The sequence below is a fragment of the Diadema antillarum genome, unplaced genomic scaffold (assembly GCF_040938485.1).
Source record: "Diadema antillarum isolate AM-2024a unplaced genomic scaffold, OU_Dant_1.0 seq00002052_RagTag, whole genome shotgun sequence".
Lineage (NCBI taxonomy): Eukaryota > Metazoa > Echinodermata > Echinoidea > Diadematoida > Diadematidae > Diadema > Diadema antillarum.
Window position 1 is genome coordinate 1 of NW_027272701.1, and position 27,909 is coordinate 27,909.

The 27,909-nt window shown below is 39.6% G+C and overlaps 1 protein-coding gene across 1 annotated transcript; it reads left to right on the forward strand.

Moving 5' to 3' along the window:
* Nucleotides 1-1,678: 1,678 nt before the first annotated feature.
* Nucleotides 1,679-27,778, forward strand: LOC139713756 (sortilin-related receptor-like; the record flags this gene model as incomplete). The annotated part of the gene is made up of 14 exons (XM_071625458.1): nt 1,679-1,777; nt 11,676-11,845; nt 14,365-14,578; nt 15,296-15,490; nt 16,105-16,193; nt 17,152-17,327; nt 18,064-18,253; nt 19,572-19,694; nt 21,150-21,232; nt 22,632-22,804; nt 23,787-24,013; nt 25,052-25,304; nt 26,880-27,018; nt 27,578-27,778. Coding segments are annotated over 14 exons (2,332 nt in total), but the record flags the coding sequence as incomplete, so codon positions are not given.
* Between the last annotated feature and the right edge of the window lie 131 nt (nt 27,779-27,909).

Below are 27,909 nucleotides of genomic sequence, written 5' to 3' on the forward strand. Positions count from 1 at the left end.
GGTTGTTCCTGACACAGGCACACTTCACATGCTTTCCAAACATGGTACAGTTGACAATTGAGCAGAGAGTATTCCTGGTAACTCGATACCAGGAAACAAGAAGTTGCGTGGAAGATCAAGAGGCTTTTCGGGTGCAGTTCCCCGACAGGCAGCCTCCAACACAAAGAGCCATTTGGTACAATGTGAGAAAGTATGCTGATCACGGAACTTGCCACAGTGATGATTTCACACCCATTCACTAAGTTGAATCATGCTCAGTCATGCATGAGAGATACATAACCTACGTGGTATCATTGGATAGAGGACTTATTGGACTGTGTAACCATGAAAAAATAATGTGTAAATATTTTATAGTTTTCTAAAAATTTGCCATTGAAGTTGGGTTTACTTTTTTAGAGACACCCTGTACATTGTATCCCTTCAACATTGTATGTTTTAAACATCATGGTTGTTCATAATGACCGTTTATTAAAAATACATTGTGTTTGATAATTACCACTTCAACACAGCCTCAAGAATATATGAAAATGAAACCTCTTCTACATTGTATCCATTCAAAATTGTATCAGTGCCACTGCATTCAAAGTATTGAAACTCTATTGTATGCTACTTTTTATTACACACACAGGCCTTCAGATTGTTCAGGGAATAGGGTGTATGATTTTGTTTGTTGATATGCACTGTACATTTATATAGTAACTATGCCCAGAATGGCTGTTCATCATCAGGATTTTGATGTCAACTCTGTATACATATATTTGCAGTGGGAAAGAAAAACAGGGCACCGTTTCATGAAAGTTGTCAGCCCTGACAAGTTGTCAGTCTCTGACAAGGTCAGTAAAATCCTTAGTTTTGATTGGCTGAGAAGCTCTGGTGTCTGACTGTTACCACGGTGATTGTCAGAAACTGACAATTTGTCAGGGCCGACAACTTTCATGAAACGGTGCCCAGAAGTGACATTTTATTTAAAAGAGAGGTGTCAAAATCTGCCTTCAGACTTCATTTGCTTTTCAAGCTATACTGCATTTCCTTGATTTTTTTTGTGGAGACATTCATGTGTGTACAAGCATTTCATTCTCCTCCCTTAATCAGTATTTCCATGAAATCATTCATGTTAAAGTAACAAAAATATCTGTAGTGTTCATGGCATACACGTACACTGTATTATTGTTATTTTTTGATGAAAACTCTTTAAAAAAAGGAATTGATATTGAAACTGATCTTGTATTGTGACTGTAAATCAACTCCGGATATCAGCATGAGCCATAGTCATAACAAGTACATTTGCAGAAATGTGTAGAAATGTATGAGAATTTGCAGTAATACAATGCTACACTACTGTATTCAATGAATGACCATGCAGGAAACGTCTAATTTTTCCAAGTGATACTAAATTTGTTTGTACAGATGATTAATGTCTTCCCCAATATTCTTTAACACTTCATTTTGACCACCCTCTACCTTTTCACCAATCTGTCTATCTATCTATCTATCTATCTATCTATCTATCTATCTATCTATCTATCTCTATCTATCTATCTATCTTCTATCTATCTATCTATCTATCTATCTATCTATCTTTCTTTCTTTCTATCTATAAATGTGTTACTCTGTATATCTGACAATCAATGTGTCTTATCATCTGTCTTATTTCCATCTCTGTTTATATTATTAATTTATTAATTTATTTTTACAGACCGATGAGTATGAGCTGTGGGTGTCCCATAACAGAGGAGACTTTTCACTGGCTGAATTTCCCTTCGACTACCCAAATAAGGTATGTACGCCACCTTCTCAAAACTCTGTCACATTTTTGATGGCTTGACATTTAGCTGGTATTTACAAAGGTAGTTTGAATGAAATCAGTGGTTTGAATTCATTACAAATTAACTTTGAGACAACCGCATAATAGACACACCTTTATGGGTGTGTATTGGTTCGCATTCATTGTGTTGGTGTCTCACAGCATCAGCAATCTTTGACACACATTTACATCTATAGACCAAATTTACAGTGTACATAATCCACGGACTATTACATCATGCTATCTTTATGAATTAGGGCCTTTATGTTCTAGCATTATGCTGTATGATTGAATGAAAGTAGAAAAGAGATTCATTCTGAATGACTGACTGTGTTTCTCCCCAAACTGGCAAATAGACAGAAATACATTTTCGCTTAAACATTATATTATGTTGGTAATTTCACCTAAACAGTTATCCATCGTACAAATATATACTGTGTGAACTTTTTGTAATGTTTTGGTTTGTGAACATTAAATGAGTGCCAATCAAAAGTTGGTTATTGCACAACAAGATGGTACATGGTATGTTTGTGTGGTGCATAACCATAATATGCACAAATAATGCCCTATTCTTTGATCCTTGGTAAGACTTGAAGCATCGAAAGTCAAAACATTAACAACTTTTAAAAGATTATTTCATGTCATTATCTGCCAAAATAAGGAACTAGAAATCACAGCGATTAGCACAGTAAGTGTAAAGTAATTGACTGGAGTCAGCTTCATATGTGATGTACTTTTATTTCAAAACGTACTTAAGGGTGTAATGTTGAGAATACTTTATAGTTGTGAAAGCAAAATCTCTTCCGGGTAGAAGGAAGTGAGAAGAGAAATATAATAAGGAGAGAGAGAGAGATATATATATATATATATAATGAAAACACTGTGAAATACAGTAGTAGATGAAGGGAAAAAAATGAGTCAACAAACTATGCAATATGCTTTAAAAAGGGTTGTGATTTTGTTGTTGTCCTGAGGGATAAATTGAGCACTGTACAGAAGGAAGTCCCATGCATTTGTTTTGTTTGACTGCAGTCACCTATGATCGATTTCAGCCGGCGTCCATTGTGCATGTTGAACTGAATTTGTGAAGGTACACACATTACACATGAGTAGGCTTGCCTGCTGTTTAAGAATGTGTGTGTTTAAGTCTCCAACCTTCTAGTAACAGTGTATGACTTTTCCTCAGGACCCAAAAGGTAGCTATTAATATTTACAGACAATTTATTCCAACTTTGTGTGTCTATAAAAATGCTTGAAATACAACAGTATAGAAATAATAATATGTTTACACATGTATACACTTGTACATACCAGGTACATTGTACATACTATGTATGTACATTGGACTGTTATAGAACATAAAAAATAATGTAGGCCTACACATACACTTCTCCATACCAGGTATGTGCATCGTACACAAATGCTGTGGTTAATTGTCTAGTGTTTATTATATAGATCATGGAATAATCTGGAAACTTGTATAAATATTAACTATTTAAAGTTGATAAATGTCAAATTAATACAGTATGCATGTACATGGGAGTGGTATTTGCAGTCAGGGCAAGGTATTGATGAACACAAAATGTATAATTGTAGGATGATACATTGTAGGGCATTGATTGCTATTATATTGTGAACTCTTTATGACAGAGACCTGTGAACTATAGAAAAAAACATGTGTGTGTTTAAACAGATTTAGTGTGAATGCATTATAACCAAATAAACATTTGTACAGTGCATACACACAAAGTTCTAAACATAGTATTATGCATACATGTATGTATGTAAATGTATGTATGTACATATGTATGTACAATATGTAAAGATGTATGTACATGTACATGTATATGTACAGTGTATGTGTGTGTCTGTGTGTTTTTGTCTTGTGAATATGTGTGTTTGTTGGTCCTGACCTAATTGGGTAGCAGACAACCTCCACTCGTTTCTACAGTACGTATTTCAAATGAGTCCAAAGGGTTGTCGTTACGACATCTAGCCTGTCATGGACATTTCTGGGGCTTTATATTTCATTTTCGGTGATAAAGTGGTAAAAGCGGACATGTGTCACGTTTTCGAACCGTACGCTCGCTGGAGCAGTGATTTTATGATAGGATTTGGGGGGCCTACAACCGTACATTACAGCCATTTTGTTTTTCTCTATTTTCACTCGTCACGGACAGTCCAAAGTACATGTCTCCCTCGCTCTAGGGACAGACTGGTGCTTGTTTGCTCTGCTGAATGCTTTTGTTAGCCCAACGGCGTGCTCACAGCGCAGAGTCACATGACTCGTAGTGGATGGGGATGTAAATACAGGACTCACACACAAAAAAGGAAACAAAAGCAACAAAAGAGGAAAGAGAGAGATAGAGAGATAAAGATGGAGAGAGAGGGAGAGATGTGTAAAAAAGATCCGTATGCAACAGACTACACCAAACGGAGGGATAAGATGTATTAATGCATTCATTCCCTGAGCTGTGCATTTTTGATGTCGCCCCAGCTGTACCGGGAATAATTTTCGAATGGTTTTGTGCTCAATGCTCTTTGGGCACTGTGCGTGATCCGCATAGCATACTCTGTTGAATGGGTTGTGCAGCTTGAAGATAAACTTGCCATGTGCTTTTTGTCCTCTCCCCCCCCCCCCCCCTCCCCCACTTCATTTTTTTTTTCATGTGTGTTCTTTGTGGAATGATGATCTGTATAATTTGTAAAAGTATATGGAACCACTGGCATAAATTCTGATATTAAAAAGGGGAATTATTGTAGTGGCTAAATCACTCATATCATTATTTCGATGACAGTTTCGCACAAACAAGTAGGAAATTTTTTTTCAGTCTGTGACGTCTTCACATGAGCTTTAATATTTGCATAATATTGATGCAGTGGTGAGCAATGATCATAATAGGGAAAACATGTAAAATTTTAAGTTCACTTTTAACACATCCTTGCCTCAAGACCAATTTAAAAACAAGGCATCTACCATTTTGTTCTGGAGATAATTGTGCTATGTTTTAGAAATTCAACACGAATCTGAATTTCTACCCTAGATAGATACAGGAAGGATAAATTCAGTAGGTTGTAGTTTGTATATGCACTGTATATACTTTAAAATGTGAATGTCATAATTATTTGTGGATGTAGAATTAATTTTCTGTCAGTTTGGGGTGGGGAGGGAGAGGATGGCAACATCTATGCTCTTTACTGTTGAGAGAATGAAAGGTTCATAAAATAATGAATCTGATGAATGCATTGAAATGAAAGAATGATGTGATGTTTCAATCTGGCCGTCAGTTGCATTCCATTCAGTGAGATGGTAAGAGTGTGGGAAGGACAAATATTGAATGACAATCAATTTTATCTTTAAAAAAAAATCAATCTTTAGATGCATCAAATTAAAGAGATCAGACCATTTCAGTGCCAAAATGATGATATCCTTTACAAATGTTATTTCAGCAAGCTTTTTACCTCACAAAAATCAAAGAAAATCTATGTCACTTTGCATCATGGACAAATTGACAGAAAACACATTTTTAGTAATAGAATTTTGTGGACTCCTTCAACCCCCTCTAAGGGGTATACATGAGAGTACAAACAAACATAGAATATAGATAACAGGTGAGTATAACGGTTGCTGTTCGTTATTCCGAAGGTTCGTTATTCCGAAGGGTCGTTAATCCGAAAGACACAAATTCTCTATACCTAGAGGTTTGTTAATCCGAAAATGAAACGGGATTCGTTAATCTGAACATTTGTGGCGTTATTCCGAAGGTTCGTTATTCCGGAGATTCGTTAATCCGAAAATGTACTTCGGAATAACGTGCCTTCGGAATAACGAATCTTCGGACTATTAGCCTTCGGAATAACGAACCTTCAGAATAACGAATCTTCGGACTAAAGAGCCTTTGGAATTACGAACCTTTGGAATAACGAGCTGTAACCGAGTATAGCAGCCTTCTGAATACAATTCTTGCAGATTATGCATTTGACACAAAGATATGAAAGATAATACAGTGTATGAGAGTACAAACATGAGTGAAATGCAAAGAGAAAACAAACAACCAAACAAACAAACAAACAAACAAGGAAATATATATGATAATGCGTGTAATAATAAAACACCAAGTTGTAAACAACTAGGCCAAATACATGGACAATCTGCATGTAATAAATCACATATCCATGAATTGACAGGCGTACCAGGATATGATATGAAAACATCTGGAAATGTAAGTAGTCCTTGAGAAAATGATGGCTATAAATCAAGCATAGTCAAATGTACCCCATATTGTGGTATTCCCCCAGGCAATGCTCATGTTTTTTCGTGTGGAAGATTTCTGGAACCATTTTAGGAAAAAAGTATGGGCAAAAATCCCCATCAAAACTGGAGAGTACAGAGACATTTGTTAAAATCAAGACATGGAAGCCCATGGGGGTCTAGGGCAATTACCCTCTGGGCAATTACTGTAAAATGAGGAATTTTTGCGTGCATTTTAATTTTGCAAATTTCGCGAGCACCAAGATTTGTGAAATTAAAATGCACTCGTAAGTTCTTGTCTACACTATCCATTGAATGCCAGTGGCAATTTGCAAAAAGTGCATGCCGCAAAAAAGGCAGTCGGCTCCGATTTGCCAAAATTTCATGCCGCGAATATATCATGTTTTTTTTTATACATGACTTAGCCTGGACCCTTCCTTGACCCTAACCCTAATCCTAATCCTGAACCTAATCCTAACCCAAACTCTAACCCTAAACCTAACCCTAACTCTAACCCTAACCTAAGTAACCTAATATTTATTCTAACATTATCACTGTTAAACCAGTATTTAGCCGGGAGGGAGGGGGGGGGGGGAAAATTTTGTATGTCAAAATTTGTAAAGAAAATCAATACGTGAAAATTGTCTATGACCTGGTAAAGTGGCTAGGAATTTTATGTAGTCCCATATGCAGAAATATTTTTGTGTTTGTGTGTACCTATGTTATGTGTGTACTGGATAATGTGCATCCTATGATATGTGTACATTTCTGTACTTTGTGGACAGCAAGATATCAAGAGTACAAATGTATAAAAATGAGAATTAATGCTAATTGCTAAATTTACTGCATGTATTCAAACAGTATCTTCTGTGTTTTTTTTTTCAAAATTCTGCCTGCTTGCGCCATGAGGAAATAGTTACACCTGATTTGCCACCTACAGATAAGATTGCTATTTTGACCATGAAGAGGATTTTGAGAAATATTTCCTGTATCAGTCTACTTGACTGTTTCCTTGGTAGGGTTGTCCACTCACTATTCTATAACTTAAAAGCAAGTCGAGACTGATTCCCGTGTCTTTATAGTTACACATGTAGTTTAAATTGATGCCAACATGTTTGTCTGTTTTCTGTGGGTATGTGTGCTTGATGTATAAAGAAATTTTTGTTACGACATATTTTGAACAGATGCGAGCAAACAGATAAACTGGTGAGCAAGCATTCTTTGTGCCTTTCTTTGTAATGCTTCAGACTGTTACCTCTGACAACTACAAGTCAGATAGCTTGCACTAATTGCCTGGCATAGCAATGGCCGATGCAGTCAAATGAGTTCCAATTAACTGAAATGTAATAATAGCCACTATATAGATGAATTAACTGAATCATTATACGGTTTCCCACAGAGAGGAAATACATGTAGAAGACAAGAATCATTAACAAAACATGTCCATCAATTTGAACACATCAGTAAAATGGCCTGATGCATCTTTGAAGGCGGGTCTCATTAATCATTCTCCCAGCAAATGTCATATCATGTTCACTCTATAAGAGTGTAAAAATAGATATGAGCCACGTGTATGTACTTGTCTTAGACATGTATCATATCGTATTGCGTTATATTGCCGCATAGTGGCTTTGAATGATAGACAGGAACGTTTCAATAAAAGCTAGGCTCTGGGCAAAGAGTTTCTTTGCGACTGCTCTACTGTGTTTATTGAGAGCTTGACTTTCATGAACCACCATGGAAGGTATGCAGTGAATTCCGTATATGATTAGCTGTGATTGCAGATGGTGTATATCAGCAGTTGTAAAATGCTGTCATAGAGTGTGTGGTGTCTTTTCATAAAGTGACTCATTTTATTTATTTAATGGTTCTATGCTCCCCTCTAGAGATATGTACCTATTGCAGTTTATGTAAGAGTTTGTGAATCAAAAAGACATTTATAAAGCTGAATGTATTTTTTTTTTTTTTGTGTGCTCAAAATGAGGGAGTCTTGAACACATGCTGTTTTATACATGGGACACTGACTCCATAATTGTGGGTGAAGATTGCTCTGGAGTGTATTGTGTCAGGAAAGCGGAAATTCATACCAGTGTGGTGCAATTTTGGTGCATCACGCTATGCCACATGCCTTTTGAAGCATGTAACATTGGGTTTAGAGATCTATGCATGTGTGGTACTTCACTGGATTTGAATTGGGCATGTGTGTGTGTTTGTGTGTGCATGTGTGTATCAAGTATACAAGCCTATGTGTGTGGGGATGGGAGATGTACATGTATTATGTAGGGCAACAGAGGACTTTGAATTGGTTCCGTGCTTGGAGGGTGGGGTGTGCACATGAGAATGCACATGAATGATTGGAGTGTTGCCATGGCGACAAGTCTGCCTACCAGAGAATGGAAGCGGGCATCTTTTCATGCTGTGTTGAATAGGGAGGGCAGCAGCACACAGATGCTAGCTGCATGGATGGGATGAGCCGTTCGGTGTCTGATCACATGACCTTGCCACTTTGTATGCTGCAAGTTGTGGACGTTTATGCCGTGACAGCACAGCACAGCACAACACAGCACTTAAAGACATAATTTACAGTTTGCAGATGAAACAAGAGAGGGGCCGTCAAAGGCGGCAGACCCACGCCTAAGTACAAAGTCGGGGTAAACATAATGTGCATTCGGTCATCTACCAGAATTCGGCCACTTAATTGCCAGTGTGCTTTATCACCAGCCAGTGAGTTCTACCAAAGATCGTACACTGAAGTGTACGATCTTTGGTTCTACAGTCACATCACACGCAAATCACATAATTACACATACGGTATTAACACTCATTCACGTACAGGAAAGTCCTTAAGTCTCCTCCAAAAATCCATCGAAAATCCCAAATTCCACCGTCAAAAGTGCAGAATCGGAACTTTTCCAAGCGCGCGCGAATTAAGTCCAGTTTTAAGAGTATTGTCTACGCGACGGGTCGCGGAAAAAGCGCTAAAAATCGAGAAATACGCCGTTTTCTTGCGGGATATTTTGATTATAGCAAGCCGAGAGTGTGATGATATCAAAGGTCGTATGAGTGTACGATCTTTGATGGTATCCACAAAAGCGCAAAAGAAAAACAAAATTTACGTACCCCCTAGGCAATTACCCTATGATTAGTGTCTACGGGAATTATTCAATGCAAGGGTTGAATGCAAATGTCTACTGCACCAGTATTCGGCCACCAACGAGCGCCGCAACGTCCCCGGTGCAATTTTGCACCAACAGTGTAGAGCGCGATGCATTTTCAGCGGCCTTGCACACGCATTGACATTGAGCACGCATATCGTGCAGTGTGACTGCGACCGAGCAAAATGCTCCTCCAACGAAAAAAACAATCAATGTTAATTTGAAAAATCATCAAATATCAAAGGTCGTATGAGTGTACGATCTTTGATGGTATCCACAAAAGCAAAAAAGAAAAACAAAATTTACGTACCCCCTAGGCAATTACCCCTATGATTAGTGTCTACGGGAATTATTCAATGCAAGGGTTGAATGCAAATGTCTACTGCACCAGTATTCGGCCACCAACGAGCGCCGCAACGTCCCCGGTGCAATTTTGCACCAACAGTGTAGAGCGCGATGCATTTTCAGCGGCCTTGCACACGCATTGACATTGAGCACGCATATCGTGCAGTGTGACTGCGACCGAGCAAAATGCTCCTCCAACGAAAAAAACAATCAATGTTAATTTGAAAAATCATCAAAATACGGGCCAGTTTGTGATGACGGAGAACGAACTTTCATAAATCTAGAAGGACATAGTCCCTCAAATAGGCCTAAACGTAAATTTCGGAATTCTTACGAACATTTGAGCAGCGAAGTCGGATCGTTGGGGAGTTTATGTCTTCGTATGGTAGCGGAAAATCGCAAAGTGAGAAACGGGAAATTTTCGGAATGGTCACTATACCATGGGGTCAAAACTTCAAGGTCACACAGAATTTGCAAGGGTCAACCGATTATCACCGAAATCTAATCGATTCTTTCCTGTCATTATCCAAACATTCCCTGAACATTTCGTGCAAATCCGTTTACCCGTTCTCTTGTTATCTTGTACACAAACAAACAAACAAACAAACAAACAAACAAAAAAACAAAAAAACAAACAAACAAACAAACAAACAAACAAACATACGGAACCCTTTACATAACCCCCTGCCGATTTTCATCGGCGTGGGTAACAAAAACCCAGCATTAGTGCCGTAAAATAATTGAGTGCTTTAAAATGTGAGTTAGAGATAGAAACGACCACTGTAAAAAATTGAATCAGTGTAATCAATGTGCAAAATGTAAACAATAGTTATAATAAAATGTTTTGAGACTAAACCGTCTTCAGTTATGTTTATTGAGAAAAATACTGATATCTCCTTATATTTCAGGCTTTATCGGAAAATGTTATGTATGGTAGGACGTTTTGTGATACAACAGAACTCTACATATACATCAAATGTGATATCTTGAACATTTTTTAAATCACTGCTCCCAAAGGTAAACAGGACTTTTCAACAATGTGTTTGCTTTCAGGTTATTTTTACAGTGTGTGATGAAAATGTCCATTATAAAACAGATGTGTTGAAGTCCATAGTACTGCTCTTCAGCCTATTTTCTCTGGATAGAAATCTTAACAATAAAATGATACAGAGGAGACAATGTTATGTACAATTGTAGTGAGAGTCAACTAGACAAACTGAACACTAATTTGGGGATTACTGGACAAAATGTACAGTCCAAGTAGAAGAAAACACAGTAGGATAAAAGAAAACAAACCAAACAAAAGCAAACTTTGAACCATTTTTTTCCCTCAGCTCATGTACACAATACATCTCTACAAATAGTTGAATAATGTTTATCTTTCAATAAACTGAAGATATGCTTCATTATATGTCATTAAACGATATTGACATTCTATCTAATTGATAAAGTGTGATAAGGAAAGTAAACTGTGGTGAACCTCTTGAACCCTATGTATGTCAAGAGAACGGAACCTATGTACAACGTTGTGGGACTCCATTTCAATGTTGGTCCTAAGAGCTGCAGAGCTGTGTTTATATGTGTCTGTGTGTGTGTGTGTGTGTGTAAAAATGTCCCCAAAATATCCATCCTACTAACAAACCAGGGGGGTGTTTCATAAAGCTGTTCTTAAAGTTATGAATGACTTAAGAACGACTGGAACACGTTCTGATATTCTATGCTTAATATCAAATTTCAATAATTCAGCACAAGAACTGATAACCAGTCGTTCTTTTTAAAGTCGCTCATAACTTTAAGAACAGCTTTATGAAACACCCCCCCTGGAATCCTACAAGATACAATAGTGCATGAATTTACCAGATACCTGAAACTATTGTAGTATACCTCCATCGTTGTCACCTTGAGACCTTCTGAGGGGCAGAATCTCTACGTGACTCATGGTCTCTGATTACCAGAAATCTTGTTTCCCAAGCTACGAAGAAAAAAAAAATCACATAAATGTTTTGTTTGTTTGTCTGTTTTTTAGGGGGAGGTTTATTCAAAATCGTGACAAACTTATATATTTAAACACCTTGCATTCACTCATACATGTATCATACAATCTTTCCCTAACGTGCAGGACTTCTACATCGCCGATGCGTCGGAGGAGCAGGTGTTTGTGTGTGTCCACCATGGCGACGTGTTCACCAACCTGTACATCTCGGAGGCCAAGGGGAGTGTCTTCTCTCTCTCCCTCACCAAGATCCTCTACTACAGCCCAGATGGTCCTGGTGGAGACTCCTTCCTCAGGTTAGGGAGCAACTGCAAGACCTCCAACACCATTGCAAGACCTCCAACACCATTGCAACACCTCCAACTCCATGACAAGACCTCCAACACAATTGCGACACCTCCAACACCTTTGCAACACCTCCACCACCACTGCAACAGCTCCAACACCATTGCAACACCTCCACCACCACTGCAACACCCCCAACACCATTGCGACACCTCCAACACCACTGCAACACCTTCAACACCATTGCAACACCTCCACCACTACTGCATCACCCCCAACACCATTGCGACACCTCCAACACCATTGCAACACCTCCACCATTGCAACACCTCCACCACCACTGCAACACCTCCAACACCATTGCAACACCTCCAACACCATTACAACATCTCCAACACCATTGCAACTCCTCCATCACAATTGCGACACCTTTAACACCACTGCAACCCCTCCGACACCATTGCACCACCTCCAACGCCATTGCTACACCCCCAACACCATTGCAACACCTCTACTACCAATCTAAATTACAGTCTGACCTTGATTTCCAACCCCCGCTCTTATCTGGACGCCTCCAAGCAGTCGAGAAAAGAAGAGAAAGAAAGTGATTAGAAACACAATTCTCACAAAACTCACACAATTTACCTATGATATTCTCAACAGAAACATGTTGTGACATTTACAGTAAAAACGTTTCAATTTCATGAGTATGAATTTAAGTAGGCTGGCATAAATTACACTGTTGTTGTGGTGTGTACTACATACCTGCTACCGGCTTGGCAGCCTACTTTTATATATCATGTACATACATAAACATTTTTTCTTGCATATCTGACCAAATCGCTTATCTGGACGGGCACCAGTCCTGACATGATCAAATAACAGAGGTCGGACTGTACTGCAAATGCACTGACTCATGTAATTTCAAATGCACAAAGCGATGTTAACAATTTCTGCCCAGAAGGGCAACGTTAACGGTTATACACTGTATCTTGCCACGAATGCATGCACTCATGTTAAATGCCTGTCCATAGTGAGACTTTAATGTCCTCAAAAGCATCTACTGTTTAGGCCAAATACTTTGTGAGGTTTTTATTTTTGCAAATTTCACGAGTCGAGTACTACTACATGAAAATGTTAACTGTGATCCCGACATAAATGTGACATGCACGCATACAATCCTCTGTTCAGTACACTGTACTTTACAATTGCGAATTTATCCACTCACAAAATTGTCGGGAAGTCTCGATTCCCGAAAAGTTAGACTCGCTAAATACATGTAAATGGCGTATACGGTATCATGTAATACAACTTTTATCCTCAAATGCTGATACCATGACATGAAAATTCAACCATGACAAGATGATGGCATGGAGATGCAATTCATTATGTTGCACTGGGGTTGGATGTGGCACTGGAGATTCATAGTTTTATTATTAACTGTAAATGTCAAGGAGCATTCCAAAGTTATCCCTGTCATCTGGTCGTTATGGTTGCCATCACATCCTCTGTCACCTCCTCTTATCCGTTTTCTTCTTTCTCCCTTCTTGTCTTCTCTTTCCTCTCCTCTCCATCCATCTCTCTTCCTTCTCTTCTTCCACTTTCCATTGTTCTTACCATCTTTCTTTCCTCATTTTCCTTTCCTTTTTCTTCCTTTCCCCTCCTTCTATTTTTACCTTCCTCTTCCTTCCCCTTCCCATTATTCCTACCATCTCCATCTCCACCTTTCTTTCCTCATTTTCCTTTCCTTTTTCTTCCTTTCCCCTCTTTCTATTTTCACCTTCCTCTTTCTTCCCCTTCCCATTCACCTTTTTTCTTTTCCTGGGCTTCTCTTCCTTTCCTTTCTTTCTCTCTCTCTCTCTTCATTTCCTCCTCTTCTTCCCTTCCCTTTTCTCCTTCCTGCTCTCATTTTCATTCTCTTCCCCAAACTCCTTTCCCCTCCAAAGTATTGTCTGCCCCATCCTCCTCCTCTTCCTCCTCTCTATGTTCCTTCTGTCTCTCCCTCTCTCTCTTCCTTCTTTATCTCCCTCATCATCTCCTTCATCTTCATTTGATGTAGCCATTCATAAATAGTGCCCCCAATTATCATATTCATTCATATTCCCCGTTTCCAACAGAAACATATAAAATGAACTTGTATGTTTACAAATAAATGCATACATTTGCATTACAATTCACATCTAGAAAAGCGCTCTCTAGAGTGCACATCGCGGACCTCTGCCGAGCAGCTGATTCCACCCATACACACATGCTGAAAATTATCCAATTCCCCAATATAGAAGCCTTTGTAATTGTATACGTCATTTATAGTATATTGTACACTTTGTATACTTGTTGAGTTATTTTGCATGCAGACAAAGGGGAAAACATAACCTCCTTCTTTGGCGGAGGTTGTAAATGAAATTTATCAAAATATTTTGAGTATATGAAAATGCTGGAAATGGGGATGAATTCTGAAAGAGCAATGTTTGTAGAGTGCATTTCCTCCAAACACAATCATACATAAATCACACATCATATTTCTTTGCAGGGAGTATGCTGATGAACCCTTCGCTGATCTGCACAAGGTGGACGGCCTGCGCGGCATCTACATTGCCACCATGCTCAATACCACGTCCGCCTTCCCCACATCCCTGGACGACGCCAACATGATCTCGATGATGACCTACGACAAGGGGGGCGAGTGGTTCCGCATCCCCGCCCCGGAAGTGAACTCCACCGGCAGTCCGTATAACTGCCAACAGGTGCGTACCGTACTCTGTTCTGTTCTGCCCCATCTGTGGTGGTCCATGATGTAACTTTCAGAAAAACAAAGTGTTGCAAATTTAAACTACTTTGAACTCGGAGAAAAAGAAAAAAGGAAGATTTCCTAGAAGATTAAAGGAGGAATGAAAAAAAGAAAAAGGTAAGTCACTGTTACTATTACAGTCACTCAGTAATTTTCTTCATGTACATACATTGTATGTACTGCTCTCTGAAGAGAGGAGAGACTGCTAAAATGAAGTTATGTAATATATTAATGTCAAGTATGGGATGAAGAAGGGTGAAGGGGTTTTAAAACAGACAATGGGACAATAGAGAACCAAGTGTCATAGCCATTCGTTGCCATGGAAACTGGTTCGAAACAACCTCACCTGGCCTGAGTGTGTATTGTGCTCCTGGTTTCAACCCAGACTATAAGAAAAGACTCTGATACTATCATCACTATGATACTCCTGCCCCTAAAGAGCAAAATAAGAGAAATGATGATGATGATGATTACTATTATGACTAGTATTATTAATGTTATTATTATTCTTGTTGTTGTTATGCAGCTTTCCGTCTTTTATGCAATTTTCAAGCAGTTGTGTTGACCTCCTATAAAAAGATATTAAAACAAGAGAAACAAACACCAATTGAAAGTCATTTGTTTCGAGATATCTAAACTGGAAATCACTCTGTCATATTTCTTCTGTCTCCAGCCGTCCTGCTCCCTGCACATCTCCCAAAAGTTTGGCCAGGTCTTCCCCGCATCCCGCACCAACCCCATCCTCTCCAAGTCCTCCGCCCCGGGACTCATCCTGGGCATGGGGGAGGTGGGCGCCAACATCTTCCGCAACGAGGAGGCCAGGTTCAACCTCTACGTCTCGGCCTCTGCCGGCGCCTCGTGGTACGAGGTGAGTATCCCCTCTTATCGTCATGGCATTGTAGGGTTGAAAACAGACTGTCACTACACGGGTCCCCAGAGTCAATAGTCTGTTCAAAATGGAACTATCATAGTCATCTAATTTAATTATGCAAAGAATTATCTTATGCTTGACTCTGAGTGGCAAATGGCAGAATCTAGAAGTGATAAACCGTTTTCTTCTGCTGTATATTATATTCTAAAGGCTAATGTTGATTAGTAAATTATTGATTGAGGTTTTCTGGTATTTTCATGTTTAGTTTGTCTTGTGTTCTTAACCCTTCCTGGGCTTCACCGATTCACTCTTCACTGATTGGCACAGATATCTGTAAACTGACTGATTAACTTATTCCTGTAATCCCTATTGCGCCACCCATGGCTCCGTGTTGGACTGAGACACATTATCACAACTATAATTAGGCTGGTTTATTTAAAATTTCATCAAGTTCAGATTAAAAAAAAGAAGATATATATATATATATATATATATATATATATATATGTATATGGTAGTGGAAAAAGTGGAGCAAGTTCTAGTGCCAAGCGCCTTGGCATTTAAAGGATTAAGTCATTGACTGCTTGATTCAAACACTCTGCATCTTTTAGGTACTGAGTGGTAACCATTTCTTCGCCTTTGGAGACCACGGGGGTGTGTTGACAGCTGTGGAGCAGAGAGGAGCGACAAACTTTGTCAAGTGAGTGGATGGCTTTAAAACGTTTTATCAGTCTTGGGTGTCAGTGAAATGGGGCGATTGTGAGGGAGCATCAAGCAAGACTTTGCATTGCCGGAAATCTGGTACTGCGTATGCCAAATATTTCATGAGGTTTTTATTTTCGCGAATTTTGCGAGTCAGCTGCTATTTGCGAAATTAAAAACACACGAAAATATTGACTCTAGTACCGATATGAATGTGACGTACGAGTATACATTTCTCCATTCAATACAGGACTCCACGATCGCGAATTTAACCACTCGCGAAATTGTTGGGAAGTCCCGATTTGCGAAAATTAAGACTCGCGAAATATATGGCGTATACAGTAGTTTGTGACTTTTGTGCCTTTGAGAGTGAGACACAGGAATTGCCACAAGAAAAAAAACTAGTTTTGACTAGAACACATGAACTGCACCTGTCTTATGGACCTACGCAGTTGCAGATTATTCGAAGTAAAGATGCCAATCATACACACCCCATTCAAGCAGGATTTGTGGTTTGTGGTGATTTAAAGGGATGGTATAGTTTTATTTGCAATAGGGCTTCAGATTCTTTCTTTTTTTTTGGTGGTGAGATAATGAGAAACCGCTTATGAAATATAAAAGAGCATAAAATTCTAAAAAGAAATCAATGTTTATTTGATGAAAATCAGATTGAAATGACTGACATATCCTAAAACGAAGCGGTCCTAATAAAAGGTGGGTCCCGCCTTTTAGTATGACCTGTTTTTTTTTTGGTGTGTGGATATCTCAGCCATTTCAAGACCAATTTTCATAAAATAATTTTTGAATTCCTCTAGGAATTGTGAAATAAAAAGTCTTCTGTATCCCCATGAATGCTTTGTGATGTTAGTTGTTGAAAGATACGAGTTCTGTTTTTGACGAATGTGTGGTATGATAGTCTCATTTAATGCTGAGTGGTGTTTTGCTCTGCCAAACAGGTACAGCATCAACGAGGGCGAAACCTGGCATACGGAGAGCTTCTCGGACTCCAAGATCTACGTCTACGGCCTGATGACGGAGCCGGGGGAGAAGACGCTGACCTTCACCGTGTTCGGCTCCGAAACCAAATCCCACTCGTGGCTCATCGTCCAGATCAACTTTAGAGACGTCTTCTGTGAGTTCTTCCTCCGACCCCCGACCTCTCTTCTCGTTCCTCGAGGAAGAGCACTGGGATTTGTCTCTCATCAAATGATGCATAGTGATGTTTGTTGAACTGAGAGGGCAAATTTGTTGTCCGTTAGTGATGTCTTTATAAGCATAATGAAAGACAGGCTAAAGGGATGGTATAGTTTTAGTCGAGATGGGGATTCAGATTTCAGCTTTTTATGAGATAATTATAAACCATTTATAAGAAATACTAAAGAGCATACAATTCTGAATTCAAAGGTTTATTTGATGAAATTGGTTTTGAAGTGACTGAGATATCCAGAAACAAAGAGATCCTAATAAAAGGTGGGACCACAAAAGGAAAAGAAGATGAAAGAAGAGGGGTAGAACAAGAAGAGAGGAGAAGAGAAAAACAAGAGAAAGGAAGAAAGATAGATAAAAACAAAGCTTAAAAGCAACATTTGTTATGAGGCAGAAAATATTTCACTTCTCTTACCACCAAAGACAGCAGGAAGATTTTAATAGGGTGTCGGTTTTGTTGCAAATAAAAAGTGACTTATTATCATTATTATGTCATCATTTTTACCGTAAGTCCTTAATGTTCAAGACTCCAGTGGGATGGGATGAAAAGACTGTCTCCTATATTCCTCCTCACAGGTCACAGGTCACAGGTCACAGATCATAGGTCATAGGTCATTGGTAATAATGATTAGACTCCGTTGTACATCTGTCTTCTGTTGTAGCCACAACATGCCAGGATGATGATTACAAGCAGTGGTGGCCCGGAGAGGAATTCCCTGAGCATAACTGCCTCCTGGGGCGCAAGACCATCTACGAGAGACGCCGTGTCCACTCGGACTGCTTCAACGGCCGTGACTACGACCGCCCGATCTCGTCGGTCAACTGCTCCTGCGATCGGGACGACTTTGAGTGGTCAGTACAACCCCATGTCAATCCCTGTGTGTGCTGTAGGATTCTATTCTATTTACACCAGCTCAGAGGTGTTATCAAGGTACTCTGTGGACATTTTGGGATATCATTTAGTACAGGTTTAGCAAGTTAGGGCAGAACTGAATGGATTGTTTTTCAGGCGGTATACTGTATAATACAATGGACACTGCTGAGAAAAAAACAAAAGAAACAACTCCTTGTAATTTCTGATCAACTCGGTTGACCGTTCCTCTGCAGTATTTTAAAAAGCATGTCTGTCAGAGCTTGCATCAGTGTGTAGCAAAGTGAACGTTCCTGGTACAGCTTCTTGAGCAGAGATGTCCACATTTTTTGTGTTTTTTTTGGTCATTATTTTCCCTATTAAACCAAAAGCAGTAAAAATATATGTTTGCCATACCATGGCAATGCTTTGCAGATCAACTGGTCTTCAAGGACAAGTTCACTTTCATATACTTGTGGATTGAGTGAATGTAGCAATATTAGTAGAACACATCAGTGAAATTGCAACTGATTGACAAATTGCCCTACATCGACGTAAATGAATTTGAATAACATCAGTGAAAGTTTGAGGAAAATCAGATAATCAGTTCAAAAGCTATGAATTTTTAAAGTAACTGCGCAGTCACTGCTGGATGAAAAGACTACTACAGTATATGATGTCACATGCGTACAACGATATAAGGAAAATAAAAAGAGAATTTCACAAAACTTTACTTCTTGAATAAAGCGCACATTTCTTTGACTTGTTGACGTATGTTAAGAGTGATATTATTCCCCTGCCTTCTGAAAGAGAGAAGTCAAGTATTTTATTATGCGAGAAAAGTGAAAATATGTTGATTTTTCTTTATCCTTTCTTTATATCATTGTACACATGTGACTTCACAAGCTGTAGTAGTCTTCTTATCTAGCCGTGACTGAGCAGAAACTTTAAGAATTCATAACTTTTGAACGGATTGCTTGATTTTCCTCAAACTCTCACTGATGTGTTCTACTAATATTGCTGCATTCACTCAACCCACATGTCTATGAGGTGAACTTGTCCTTTAAAATTAAAAAATATGTCATATTGGCAGCTTGTGTATGTTGGCACACATGAAAAATGTTTTGCTTCTGTTTTTCCATGTCCCTGTAGCTTTGCTTTGATAACCTGACACACCTAGACAGCATCGTCTTTCAATATTTGGGTTGTTCCGTGCTCTTAAATACGTACATTGATGAGTACAGTGCGTCACGCTTCTTTTATCCGTGTTTTTTTTTTTTTCCTCCTGTCATTTTGTGAAATGCAACTCTCGACCTACAGCGACTACGGCTTTGTGGAGAACTACTTCAACATGTGCGATAAGGACGCGAATGACGACCGCGTTGACCCGACCCAACAGCCAGACCCCTGCCCAGAGGGTACATTCTGGCGGCGCTCTAAGGGGTGAGTGGTGGTGATGTTGGTTCTATAGGCCCTGCACCCATTTTTTGCTGGGCCCTCATCAATGATCTCAATAAATAACACTTACACACGACAGATTTGTTGCTTACCTGTGACCGAGATTTCTAGTTCCCTGTACCACGGTATCCTCTTACTGTACACTGTGAATGCGTCGTCACGGAAATATAGTTTGATTACTGTAAAAGTGGTTTCTTTCGTGGTGGTTTTATTGTCGCGCTTTTCGCGCTTTGAGGTTGAACCGCGAATTTAACATCACGTGAAAATGTTTTGAACTCGCCGCTTGTTACAACGCTATTGCGCACATGCACACACGAAGATTCCACGCATTGAGTGTATTGATGGCCAACACACACACAGCGATACCGCGCAGTAGGTACAAGCATATTATAAAGTACTTGATAAACGGGATTTCAGGTAAGCCTGCATTTGATTTTAATTTCTATTTGATAAATAAAAGAATAATTGAATAATATTTCAGGGTTTCTTGTGGAAAATAAAACAGTTTTTTCCGACTGTGAATTCACAGATTTTGCCAACCGCGAATTTAAACACACGCGAAAAAGTCGGCACCGATAGAAACCGCGAAAGTTTCTGTACGCGAAAGAAACCACTTTTACAGTACTATGTGGTTTATGTAGATACTGATGGGTACAAACATGTAGGTGCTGACTGGAAAGTGAGTATACAGAGTATTGCCTTGTTTGGAAATGGTGGACATATCTTTGGCTTGCAGGATGCAAACACAATGCCCCCAACCCCCGCAAAAAGAAAAAAAAAGAAAAAGAAAAAGAAGAAAGGTGTTAATAATCATTGGAGCCTATAAATGCAGGTGTACGTAGAGAAGGGAATGCAGGTGTAAAGGGAAATAAATAATTTACATGTATGTTTTCTTTTGTATTCCCAGAGTGTTACTTCAGCCCTTTGTGACAACAACTGTCTGGAGACAATTTTAACCCATTGAGGACCGACTGATTTTGCTACAACATGCATTTCCCACAGACACTTGCCCGAGTATACTCGGGACTCGTCCTCAATGGGTTAAGGATATGTTTCTTGCCTTCACGGACACAGGCATGGATGTCTTGTCTTATTTGGTTGCAAAGTAGAGACAGATGTCAAGAAATAATGATGATTTTGCAAAACAACAACAACAACAACAAACCACCAAACACAGCAAACAAATGAATGCACTGACCTATTTACATGTATATACTACATATCCTACTAGCCAAACTTACTTTTGTATAACCTGCCTAACTATTGACTTTCTTAAAAGCTTACATATCTGTTAGCTTGTTGAGGACGGACTGATTTTGCTACAACACGCGTTTCCCATAGACACCTGCCCGAGTATTCTCAGGACTCATCATTAATGGGTTAACGTACTCGTGCTTCAAGGTTTCAAAAGAAAAAAATGTGATTCCCCTCTGATTTCAGATACCGAAAGGTCGAAGGTGACACCTGTCATGGCGGACAAGAGAGATACTTCGAAGCTGACCAGGTATCCTGCCCCGTGGGAGGTCAGTCAAGTCTTTTCTTGTTTATTTTTTCTCCTCAATGTCCTTCATTTGTGGATTGAAATACGATGTATATATATATATATATATATATATATATATATATATATATATATATAAACCCCTCAAAAAAAAAGTCCTGCAATTCCAATTTGATGTATCATATTTCTCTTAAAACTACATCATTTCATTCAAATGTGACATCATAAGAAAGCCAGAGTAATTTTCTTTACAACGACAACTCACTTGTTCACATGATGTATTCCTTGAATGCGCAGTACGACTGAGCATGAGGAAAGGTCAAGTGTGAAATGTTGCAAAATAGAGCAAACGTGTTATGTCAAACAGTATAATTCCCATTTGCTTTGTTGTTTCAGGGAAGGAATGTGCTTGAAAAGAATGCATTGTGAGATTATCATTAGATTCCAGGCTTCATCCATGAATTAAAACTGCAGTAGTATCTGCAGATTGAAATTAAATACAAAGGTTGACCAAACAGTCATCTAATGTCTAGGAAATGGGAGTTTTTGAAAGTGTTCTCAGTTCATCATTGCTTATTCCAGTGGCCTTTTTTCATCCAAACTGTACATTATCAATAGCAGAATTGTTGCGACTTTTCACTTTTGATCTGTCCCCATACGCAGCTGTTTTGCACATTCCTAGAACACCCGATCGTAGCAAGTGAGGTGTCATTTTAAAGATAATTAATCTGGCTTTCTTATGATGTCATATTCAATGAAGATAATGCAGGTATAAGAGAAATATGATATATCAAACTTTAATTGCAGAACTTATTATTAGGAGTTTATATAATGTATAGGATTGCTAACAACAAATGTTACCTGCTCGTTTTCAAAGTAAGTTTCTGCCTTCACCGAGTACATTTTACTCCTGTTCTTTTTACTATCTGTGTGATGATAAGCATATTTGGTTATTCTTGAATTTTCTTTGAGAAAGACTTCCTTCATGTCTCCCCCACAACTGATATTGTTGCATCACTCTGTACAACCTTACTCTTTAGCTTATGCATGGATGCACGCACACATAATTTGGCGAGTGGTTGGGTGTGAGTGGGGGGACAGCATGCATCTGTGTGTGAGCTAGCGAGGGCAGTGTTGTGTCAAGACGTACGGTAAAATTAGTGGGGCGGGTGACATGAGAAAGTCTTCAAGGTCTTCAAAACTAAATTATGTTTGTTGTGGTTGCTCATTAGTATAGCAGTAGTGGTAGTTATTAAAAATGGTATCATTTAGGAGAATAATTAAGAAAATTTCCTGAAGCATTACGACGGTGATAAATTCAGGGCATGCTGTGACTGTGTATCCGGGTTCATGTAGAAGATGCTGTGACTGGATTTGATTAATATTTTGAAAAAAAAAAATTAATTATCTTCCCTCCACAGAAAAGCCAGAATTCCTACTGTACGCCGAACGCACGGAAATACACCGCTACTTTTTAGTGGACGGACGCGATGAGCGGCTACCCATTGAAGGGCTGAGCCTGGCCACGGCGGTGGACTACGACTCCCACGCCAATTGTTACTACTACGCTGAAGTCATGAGTGACGAAATCCACGTAAGAGCGCAGCAATTGCACTGGGAACGCAGCTCCTATTCTTACTTTGTGACGATATCCGATTTCTTAAAGAGTCCTGTTGCTGGTTTGAGACCTGTTGGATATCATCTTATGTATATATTTCATCAACATGCTGATATCAAACAGAATTTTAACGAAGAACACAATTGAATAAGAATGTTTATGGTACACCTTAAAAGGGTAAATACCAAGCTTTAAATCTGCAGTGTGAATGCAAAGACGACGCTAAGTAGGCAAAGAATTGTATTCTGCACGTGTGTGAAGCAGTTGTTTCCATTGCCCAGCCTGGGAGGTTGCATCGTTGTAGCGTTAGCATTGTAGATTTAAGGCTCGCTTCTCCTGAACCTGTCATGTAACTCATTGATTGTTTGCAAAAAGTCCATTGATTTTTGAGATATTCGCCCTTGTTATAGGAGTTTTTTTTTTGGTTTTTTGTTCTTTTCAGATGATATTGCACGTGATGTAGAAAACATGAATTACACTATGGTAGTCTTAAATAGTGCACTGTTATGGAAGACTGCAAAATGTCGAATTAATGATGTCATTAAACCCACAGAGTGAACCAAACAGAAATTCAAAGTTAAATGACTGTTTCATGATGCAATGCATATTAATTTCATTTCAGCAACTTCCCAACACTAATGTGAAGAAGCGCCAATGCAATCCAACACTAACACCTGATAGAACAAAGTTTGTTAATGTTTCTCCAATGTGTCTTAGTGTGCGAATCAATGTGTGCTGTTCACTGAAATAATGATGTACCAAGTGACTTCCTGTATTGTTTTCTTATTTTTGGACTCTCTCTGTGGGCAATTAAAATTTGCATTCTGGCAAGCGTCCAAACACAAATTTTGCAAATCTGCTTTCCCAGCTGGGCATGTGGCGAAAAAAAAAAATTGTTATGTAGCACCCTGTAGGTGGTAATCATAACAAACTTGTCAATATCTGCTCATGCGTGCAGCGCTTCTGTCCAGACGACATTGCCTACCAGAACCAGGCGATCATCAACGTAGGCATTGACATGGTGGAGGGGCTCGCCTTCGACTGGCTGGCACGGAACATCTACTGGGTGGACTCCAACACGGACAAGATTGAGGTGGCTCGCTACGACGGCCGGTTCAGGAGAACGCTCACTCTCAACATCCAGTTGGATCAGCCCAGGGCGCTGGCCCTGGATCCAAAACGAGGGTAAGAATGCTGGACTGCCGCGTATTTTGGAGTGCCATTTAAACATTGTATATGAATAATTCCATGACATTTGCTTCTGCGACAGTTGCTCCCATGAAATATCCGGACGCTAAGCCGAACATAGATTATACTCACAAATATAACCCTAACCCTAGATCAGCCCAGAGTACTGGCCCTGGATCCAAAAGAAGGGTGAGAGCACTGGATAAACGTTTTGTCATGCCATTTAAACATTGTACATGAATGGCTACGTGACATTGAGCTTCTCAGGCAATTGCTCCCGAGAAATATCTGCACACCTCAATCAAACATAAATTTTACACACAAGTATAACCCAATCACTAATCCTCATCCTCACATCACACTAAACTTAAAACCCTATCACAACCCTAACCCTAACCGTAAGTCCTTGGAGAGAATAGGATCGCAGCTATTGTAGCAGAAGCAAATGTTGTGTCACCACCCACAAATATAACCCTAACCCTAATCCTTATGATAATGATAATGAATAACATTTATATAGCGCTTAATACTGATGTTTCTAAGCGCATCAAATCGGGGAAAAATAATATATATAACGTAAAAACAAAATACAGCATTATGTACATATTATGATAACGACAGCAACAACAACAACAGCAAAATTAAGGTTGTGTAAACAGATGAGTTTTCAACAATGACTTAAACCTATCAACATTTTCAGCGTTACGAATATAAAAAGGGAGTTCATTCCAAAGAAGTGGGGAAATAACTGAAAAGGCCCTATCACCATAACGTGTACAGGTGCGGGGACCACGTGATAATTGGAGAGCGGAGGAAGAACGAAGAGAACGGGTTGAAGTGGAGGAGCGGAAGGAAATTAAATCTTTAAGATAACACATCAATTCATGAAAATGAAATTACTAAAAGTTTTAGCTCATACAGTATAAAGTGTTTTGATACATACAGGATTTAAAACAAAAAAATCTTCAGTAGTAACCAAAATGGGGCAAGTCATCAATGGGTGTGGTTTGATGGTATGTCTGTCTCTGTATGTAGATACATGTACTGGACTGACTGGGGGGACAATCCATACATCGCCTCAGCCCACATGGACGGCGGCAACGTGACCAAGCTCATCACCACCGGCATTCACTGGCCCAACGGACTGACCATCGATGACCAGTCGGCCCACATGTTCTGGACCGACGCCCACTACGACCGCATTGAGACGGCCTGGCTGGACGGATCCCACCGGCAAGTCCTGATCGACGAGGGACTCCCCCACCCCTTCGCCATTGCTGTCTACAAGGTACACTATAAAAACTGTCACACACACACTCCAAACCCCCCCCCCCCCCCCAAAAAAAAAAAAAAAACAAAAAAACAACAACAACAAACAAACCCAAAACAAAACAAAACAAAAGCAAAACAAAACAAAACAAAACAAAACAAAACAAAACACAGAAAACAAACAGAAAACAACAAAATACTAACAAAACAAAACAAAACTCAAAGAAACAGAAAATGGTGAATTTGACAAAATACATGCAGTTTTGGTGCTGAAAGAGAACAGATGTAATCAAACTGTAATCATTCGACCAGTCATTTTTCTGATCAGGAAAATGTAAAGAGACATGAATTTAGGCCATGAATGCACACACTCTTGTCTAAAGTTTTGGTAACCTGGTATACCAGGTTCCCATATATGAGTTGGTGCCATTGGAACGTGGTATACACGGTTCCCATAAGGAAAAGGTTCAGTTTATGTGGAAGAAATTCAAGTGTTAGTTTTCAAGTATTGTATGTAAAGGCATTGGTACCCAGTTGCACTTTTTTTACGGTCCTATGATTACTATCATTATTCATGTGTCTATGTGTGTCCGTACATTGTACCTGTGTGTTCCTGTACTTGTTGCAATCTTCTCTAGAAACAATGCCAAATTTCTTGACCGTGGACCAGTTGGTACAAGTTTGTAAAGTCTTGCAGTGTGCCTTTAATGTGCCTGTTTCCGGGCTAGCAGTTGGGTAGCAACAAGCCAGCTTTACATTTCCGTTGCTACCTTTAATGGACGGGAAGAGGAAGGGATAAAACTCAAACTACATTATAACATCACATTATACTTCACTATTCACCCAGAACCATGCACGCAACTTCACCGTGAGAGACTGCAAAAATATGAATCCATAGACCCTCCTTTCTTGGTGTTTTTTTAACAATGTCAGTTATGACATTTCAAGTGGTGTTACTTAAGCCTCTCTTTTCTTTTTTTTTCCCCCCTGAAATGATGCATACTTTTAATGAGGTGTCTGACATTGTGCATGTTGTGGCATTTTTGTAACATTATGGTTTAGCTTTAGTTAATGTTCTTTTTTATTTTATGATAATGATGATAATAATAATATACGTAACTTTTAATATACTGGACCAAATCGACCTTGTAGAGTGCTTAGGGCATGTATGTACTATCATAACCCCAGTCACTTGATACATTATTTCAAACCAGCACTGACAATTCTCACTCTCCACTCTTTGGGGAGCATTCCAGCCAGTCGGCATTTTACAGGCACTCACATTCTGATCAACCAATATTCTAATCCAGCCTGGTACCTACAAGTATTACAAGATTGTATACTCCTGGGTGGAGAGCACCAATGTGGACAAAGTTCCTTGTTGGGCATCTTTGGGCTCTAACCCACAAACCCAAACCACAGTCATACTCATGATTTAGAGATGAGTTCTCTTATCTACCCTGCCACTGATGACACCTCCACTATGTGAATTGTGTTGTCAAAACACCTCTGTGAAATGCCCCTCCCCCCATCATGTGTTAGTACATCAATCTGTTGATGGTCTAATTGCGCACCTTGTACCTTCTCCCTGCAGCAACAAATCTTCTGGGACGACTGGTCGCTCCTCAAGATCCAGTCGGCCAACAAGGTCACGGGCCAGGACGTTAAGGATGTCGTGAGGGACCTCCAGAGTGCCATGGACATGAAAATCTTCCACAATGCATCGCAGCAAGGTGAGCCACGGTGCCATCCCGACGGCCAGAAATTTCCTCTTCATGGCCAAGATCTGAGCCTCTGATCAATTACCTTACAGCGTGTAAACTCTCGTGCCATAGTCTCAGTAGACCTAAATTTCAGAGTGCAGCTCCAAAGAAAAAACTATTGATTCTTGATTCGCCTATTTTGAAAACCAAACATAAATTCTACCCACAAACATAACCCTAACCCTAATCCTCACATCAAACTAAACCTGAAACCCTATCACAACCCTAACCCTAACCCCAAGTCCTTGGAGAAAATAAGACTGGAGCAATTGTCGCTGGAGCAAATGTCATGTCACCAGAATGACCACACCCAAGCCCATAAACAACCGCTATCGTGAGCCAGCAATCTAACTGTCTTTGTGTATGCAACTTTGTGGTCATAGTTCAAATGTGTGATGTCACTGATGCTTTGTCTGATGTCAACTGGTAAACTCTATTCCAAAAGGCTAATCATAAAACTAGTTTCCTGTGAGATTCCATTTCAATTTTCTTTGCTTCCTTCTTGGTTTTTGTCTCCCCACACCATCAGGCATGAACCCGTGCTCTGGCCAGAACGGCAGGTGCTCCCATCTGTGCATCGTCAAACCTGGAGCCGGCGACACGGTGACGCGTGTCTGCCTCTGCCCAGATAACATGCAGAAGATTGTGCGGCCCGACGGCGGGGAGGAGTGCCAGTGCCCCCAGGGCGAGAAGTTGAACATAACCACGGGCGACTGCTACGCCTACTCAGGTACTCAACTGATGAGAGAAAGATTTAGAATTGTGGTGGTGGTGATGGAGAGGGTGGCACTCCCTCGTACTGCTACTGTTCCTCCTCCTCTCCCCTCCTCCTCTCCTCCTCCCACTTCCTCCACCTCCCTC